The sequence below is a fragment of the Harmonia axyridis genome, chromosome 1 (assembly GCF_914767665.1).
Source record: "Harmonia axyridis chromosome 1, icHarAxyr1.1, whole genome shotgun sequence".
In the NCBI taxonomy this organism is placed as follows: domain Eukaryota; kingdom Metazoa; phylum Arthropoda; class Insecta; order Coleoptera; family Coccinellidae; genus Harmonia; species Harmonia axyridis.
In genome coordinates, this window is record NC_059501.1 from 22,392,641 (window position 1) to 22,398,996 (window position 6,356).

At 39.5% G+C, this 6,356-nt stretch overlaps 1 protein-coding gene across 1 annotated transcript; it reads right to left on the reverse strand.

Moving 5' to 3' along the window:
* Positions 1-1,826: 1,826 nt before the first annotated feature.
* LOC123671253 lies at positions 1,827-4,820 on the reverse strand. Its single transcript, XM_045604998.1, has one exon. The coding sequence runs from the start codon at positions 4,818-4,820 to the stop codon at positions 1,827-1,829; it is 2,994 nt and encodes a 997-aa protein (XP_045460954.1).
* Positions 4,821-6,356: the final 1,536 nt, after the last annotated feature.

Here is a 6,356-nt window from a genome sequence, read left to right on the forward strand (position 1 = left end):
AGTTGACCAAACGAAATCTAGACTCATCCGTAAATAAACATCGGCTCCAATCTTCATGTGTCCAATTGCGGTGCTCCTCAGCCCATTGCCGTCGATGAACCCGGTGTTCCCTATTCAAACGGGGATGTTGTACCCTCCTACGTGCTCTCAAACCACGAACATGTAGTCGTCGTCTTACAGTCTGGTTCGAAATTAGAACTCCTGTTGCAACTCTCAGTGATCTATTGAGCCGCGACGCAGGGTAAGTGGGATTTCTCCTAGCATTGAGGATCAAAAGACGATCTTGGGCAGCTGTTGTACGGCGCTGCCGACCTCCCCCATGAACATAAGCTACTGAGTCGTTTTGGATTAACCTATTCCAAGCCCGACTCACGACACTTTGCGAAACATTCAACCGCCGGGAAACTTCTCGCTGGGACAAACCTTCCTGTATCCACCGTATGATTTGGTCCAGTTGCACAGGAGCCAAACGTCTTCTCGGCATGTCTGATAAGCTGATATTGTTCTCATTTCTTCAATTATTGTCACCTTATGTGTTTGAACGAGAGAAAAAACAGATTTAATAACAAATACCACATTGCTTTTCACTCCACCTGTAACAGCCTACAGATAATAATCGATTTTGTGAACAAGAGCCGATGAAGTGAGGAAGACTTTGATATAATCAACTCAAAACATCTTACTTTTTCCTTAGAGAATATATAATGTACAGATATTCACGAGATGACTTGAAAAAAATACAAATGAAGAGAAGTTCATAAGTGATCCCTAGCAATTGTTGATCAGTGTATTTAAAGTACCTACTTGTGATTTTTTAATTTTTTTTTTTATTTCAAGGCTTGTTCAATACATATGCCAAGGACCTTGAGATGGTACTGAATACGTTTTTAAAGATTATCCATGAAGTTGTGGGTTGTAGTCCTTATATGCTGTGACTAAAATAGTTGACGGCCAAGCACAAATTAGGGAAATAAAAGAACGGGATAAAAACACTTGTTCAATTTATTTCCACCCACTAAAAATGTTTGAAGAAGATGATTTTTAAATCTAATCGTTTTTAAGGGTCGCTGGGCACTTGGGTCGTTGCGGTTCGGTCGCAGGTACTTTTTCGTCGGTCTCGGGAACAGATGTGAAAATCTTTACTCTTCTCGTCGTCGGTGCAAGTGTTGTACATATGTGAAATGCCGATTTTTGTGGGCATTCAGGCCGTTTTCCATTCGACCGTTAGCAAAGCCTTTCTACGGATCCCTTAGGTGTGTGGTTTTGCTAATTCTAAGTTTTTACACCGAGTTCTTCTGTTTTAAGTATTTTGGTTCGAAATTTAACTTAACTCGAATATTTTCGAGGGAATCGATACATTCCCTACAAAATGGTACGGTTGTACAATACTGAAATTGAAATTTTGTATAGAGAAAAAAATCAGATGAATTTCAAACAACTCTATATTTACGAATGCTTAATTAGACAATTCAAAAAACAAAATAATATTGCAGTACATAATTACAATACCAGATTTAGGGCCAGTTGCACCATTTGCCTAAACATTGATTAAAAATTTAAACGTTGATTACTCTATGATTTCTCAAGAGAAATCAGAAATTAATCAATGTTTAGGCAAATGGTGCAACTGGCCCATAGGGTTCATCGAACAAAGCATAATCCCTTTACCTAGATTCTAAGCTAAATTGCTTGATGAATATTCGAATATTCAAATCATTCAATCATGATTCCCAACCCTAGTCTATACCTATAGATTAGACAGGTTGCCTCGTAATTTTCAACTTGAATGGGGATACCGTTGACGTCACGAATCATCATCATCATCATCAATCAGCCCTTTGCATCCACTGCTGGATATAGGCCTCCCTCATTTCTGCCCACTGTCCTCTATTCTGAGCACTCCGCATCCAGTCTGTGGTCATCCTCTTGATGTCGTCAGTCCATCGCGTGGGAGGTCTTCCCCTGCTTCTTTTGTCGGCTCTTGGTCTCCACTCGAGCAGCCTCTTTGTCCATCGTCCATCTACCATCCGTGCTACATGCCCAGCCCAGTTCCACTTGAGCCTAGCTATCTGGTAAATAACATCTGTGACTCCTGTTCTCACCCGTAAGTCCTCATTTTTAACGTGGTCACGAAGTGACACACCGAGCATCGATCTTTCCATCTTACGTTGCGCAACTCTGAGCTTCTTAGCAGATGTGACGGTTAGAGTTAAGGTTTCGGCGCCGTAGGTCATAACCGGCAAAATGCACTGATCAAATACCCTTCGCTTCAGACAAACCGGGAGGTTACTCTTAAACACACCCCCAAGTCTGCCATACGCAGCCCAAGAAAGCGTTATTCTTCTCTTCAACTCGCATGTTTGGTTGTCTCTCGAGATTCGTATTTCATGACCCAGATATATGTATCTATCCACCAAATTCACATCATGGTCACCAATGGCAATATTTGCACTAGGGACCAGATTCGTCATGAATTTTGTCTTGGAGATATTAATTTTGAGCCCGACCTGAACACATACTTCCTGAAGATCTTCCAACATTTTCCTGATATCTTGTAGGTTGTCAGCGAACAGAGCTATATCATCCGCGAAGCGCAGATCTGTTAAGTTCAAGCCATCTATATTTAAACCCTTTCCGCTCCATTCAAGCATTTTGAAGGCGCTCTCCAAAACAGTGATAAATAATTTGGGTGACATAGTATCCCCCTGTCGTACACCTCTACCGATTCTTATGAGGTTGGTGTTTTCGTGCAATCTAACCATCATGGTAGCATTTTTATATATATTATATATTAGTTTTGTATAACGATAGTCCACCCTGCACTTTTGTAAGGAGTCCAAGACTGCACTCAACTCAACAGTATCAAAGGCCTTGTGGAAGTCCACAAAGGCAATGACTAGCGGCCTATTATATTCTATGGACTTCTCGATCACAGTTTTGATGCTCTGAAGATGGTCATTGGTTCCAAAACCTCTGCGGAACCCAGCCTGTTCTATGGGTTGATAAAAATCTAATTTGTTCTCTAAGCGTTTAGTTATAATTCTCGAGAAGAGTTTATAAAGATGGCTAAGTAAGCTTATTGGTCGGTAGTTCTCCAGTTCCGCTGAATCTCCTTTCTTGTGAATCAAGATCACGATGGCGTTGTACCACTTTTCTGGTATGGTGCTGTTAAAGAGACAGAGATTAAAAAGCCTTGCTATTTTCCTGAGTAGACAGTGACCACCTATCTTAACTGCATCGGCAACCACACAGTCCTCTCCAGGGGCTTTGTTGTTTTTTGTTTTCCTCAGAGCCAGCTTTATTTCGTCGAGAGTAATATCAGGCATTTCTTCTGATCCTTGATTAACGATGCCTTCTTTACTCGTCAGGAGCTCTAATTCTGTTCTCGAGTCTGAGTTAACTTCATTCTGGCTTTTATATAGTAGGTGGTAAAAGTCCTCAACTATCCTCAAAATATCCTCTCTGTTTGTTGTAATATGCCCGTTTTTGTCCTTTGCCTTCGTCATTTGCTTTTTTCCAGCTTCCAATCCTCTACGTAAGACCTTCATGCTTTTGTTGCTTTCTATTGTTTTTTCGATCTTATCTTGGTTATACGCTCTAATGTCACGTCTGATAGCTTTTGATACCTCTCTGTTAATCTGTCTTAGTTCTTCAGCAGTAGTCATTTCTTCACTTTTCATGTCTCTTCTTTCTTTCATTTTCCGCATAGTGGCTTCGCTTAATTTCGATTCTTTCTTGGTTCTTGGGCAGTATATATTTTGACTCTCTATCAGGGCAGTAGTGATGGTCTCGTTCAGGACATTGATATCCTCTTCTGGTTTGGTGTCATCCAGCCTATTTGAGATGTATTGCTGGAAGCAGACCGTGTCCGGTGGGCTCCTCCATGGTCTGTCGCTGTTAGTCTTCTTGATCAGCCTATGCCGTTCTTTACCGACGTCAATCATTAATTTAGCTCTTACAATCCTGTGGTCACTTCCGGTGGATACCTTGTTCAATACTGACACGTCTTTAACTATGTGACTTCTGTTGGTGATTATGAAATCTATTTCATTTTTTGTTCGTCCATCCGGACTCCTCCATGTCCATCTCCTATTTGGTCTCTTAGGAAAGAAGCTATTCATTTGGAATAAGTTGTTCTGCAGCAGGAAACCAAGCAATGTTTCACCTCTATCATTTCTTCCCTCCAGTCCATAGTTTCCCAGTGAGAACTCAGCAACATCCGACCTCGTTCCCATCTTGGCATTGAAATCACCACATAGAATACTATAATGTGCCTGCTGATCGCTAAGAGCATTTTTGATGTCGTCGTAAAACAAATCTACTTCTTCGTCAGTATGATCCGAGGTAGGCGCGTAAACTTGTATAATTTTTATATTATATCTTGTGTTAAGTTTAAGGACAAGGCATATTACTCTTGTGGAGAATTTCTTCAGAGACAAAATGCTTGTTCTGTGACGTTTATGTATCAGAAAACCAGTTCCTCCTACTGAGCTATTGTCATCTCCTACGTAATAGAAACTGTGGCCAGATTTTAAAGTAATGAGTTGTTCTCCGCGCCTTCTAACCTCGCTGAGACCCACGATATCCCACTTGATATTCTCTAGTTCGCACTCAAGTTCAGTTAATCGTTCTTCCGACAGCAATGACAGTACATTGTATGTTGATATGTACAAAATTTTATTACTTTTATTTTTCTTAGGTTTCTTCGCCAAATAATTGTCCCCCCCAGAATCCATGGGACAGACTGATTTAACATCAGTGCGAGATTCTGAAGATAGTCTTCTACTCGCCTGGGGTATTTGAGTGTTTTTACCTGGCATTTTCATAAGGGGTATTTAGCCATAGAACACCACGTTGGCTAGACGTCTTGGTGAGCGCGTATTTCAGCCGCCCAATCTGGGTCAGACGCTGTTTGCTGCCACCACGTCACGAATGGTTGACGCTTATTGGTTGAAAGTTACGAGGCAACCTATTATAATATCTTCGCCAATTGGTCAATATGGCGATATGGATAACGAATGACGCGTTTATCCCCACTCTTTAACCTAATGTTTCGAAACAACAAGTTTGATCGCGTATATCGTTTGTAGCCTCTCCTAAATAGTCTTTAATATCTTCAATCATAAAATAGCTACGATAAAATGTCTGTCAATGATGGCCAATGGCGATACAGACACTCTATAGACCTTGACAGACACTGGATGACGCGTTACCCCACTCTTCAACCCAAGTTACGAGACAACCTGTGTAATCTACAGACCTTGTGTGTAACCTGTAACCTTTATTGTAGACTAGACCTTGGGTACGGTTGTGGTGCATTCGTTATGTGCTATAACTTCTCTACTATAACTTTGATTTAGTTGGGTCATGTTATTCTTAATTTAGATGATTATGATTTTGTTTTTTTGATGTATATGTGAATCAGTTGATTGTTCATTAAATTCGGAAGGAGTCTGCATACAAGCACTATCACGATAGTACTATCGTGATAGTTACTATCACCGTGAAAATGAGCCTTAACGGATCTTTTGAATAATAAAAAACGTTCACTTGTTTTTGATCAGCTAGAAGAAAATTTTCATAACAAGTGTTCGAAATATATCGTAGGCCTTATTTATTTCCATAACTTCTGATTACTCACTTTGTAAATGTCTTTCAGCAAGTCTATGAGATCCTTAATACCCTTACAGCTGGAAGAAGCGAAAAGGAGTATAAAAACTTGTTTAGTTTCCAGAACTTCAACAGCACTGAATCTCTCCCCATCTCTGTTAATGAGAGATTTACCAACAAAACTATCCATATTTGACAGCAAAATATTTGATATTCTTTGTTTTGACGCTGAAAATTTTGTAATTCTATCTTCTCTTAAAATTTGAAAAAATGGACTGTACTAAAGTTCGTTCGCTACTTTTGGTTAAAATGAATAAATTATCATGTTCAAATATTTGTTTGGGCAGGCACGAATTCAGTTATGAAACATCCTTCGATCAAATATTGATGTCAAAAATGAGAAAAACATATTGACATATCAAGTCATGAGCACTTAGAACATTAATAATCTATCTATATTCTAAGATGTCAAGCTATATGAAATCTTCATAGAGAAATGATTCTTTTCTTTGTCTATGGAAATGTTCAAATTCGATGACACTGAAAAAGCGATATTTTTCTAATGACAGATAAAATTGAAGACTAATGGCCAGTTACGCCATTTGCCTGAACATTGATTACTTTCTGATTTCTCTTAAGAAATCAGGAAGTAAACAATGCCTTTTTTTTGAGTCATTTCGTTGCCAACGAGATGAACTCTTGAAAATATACGATATCCGAAAAAATCGATCGATAGAATTTGAACA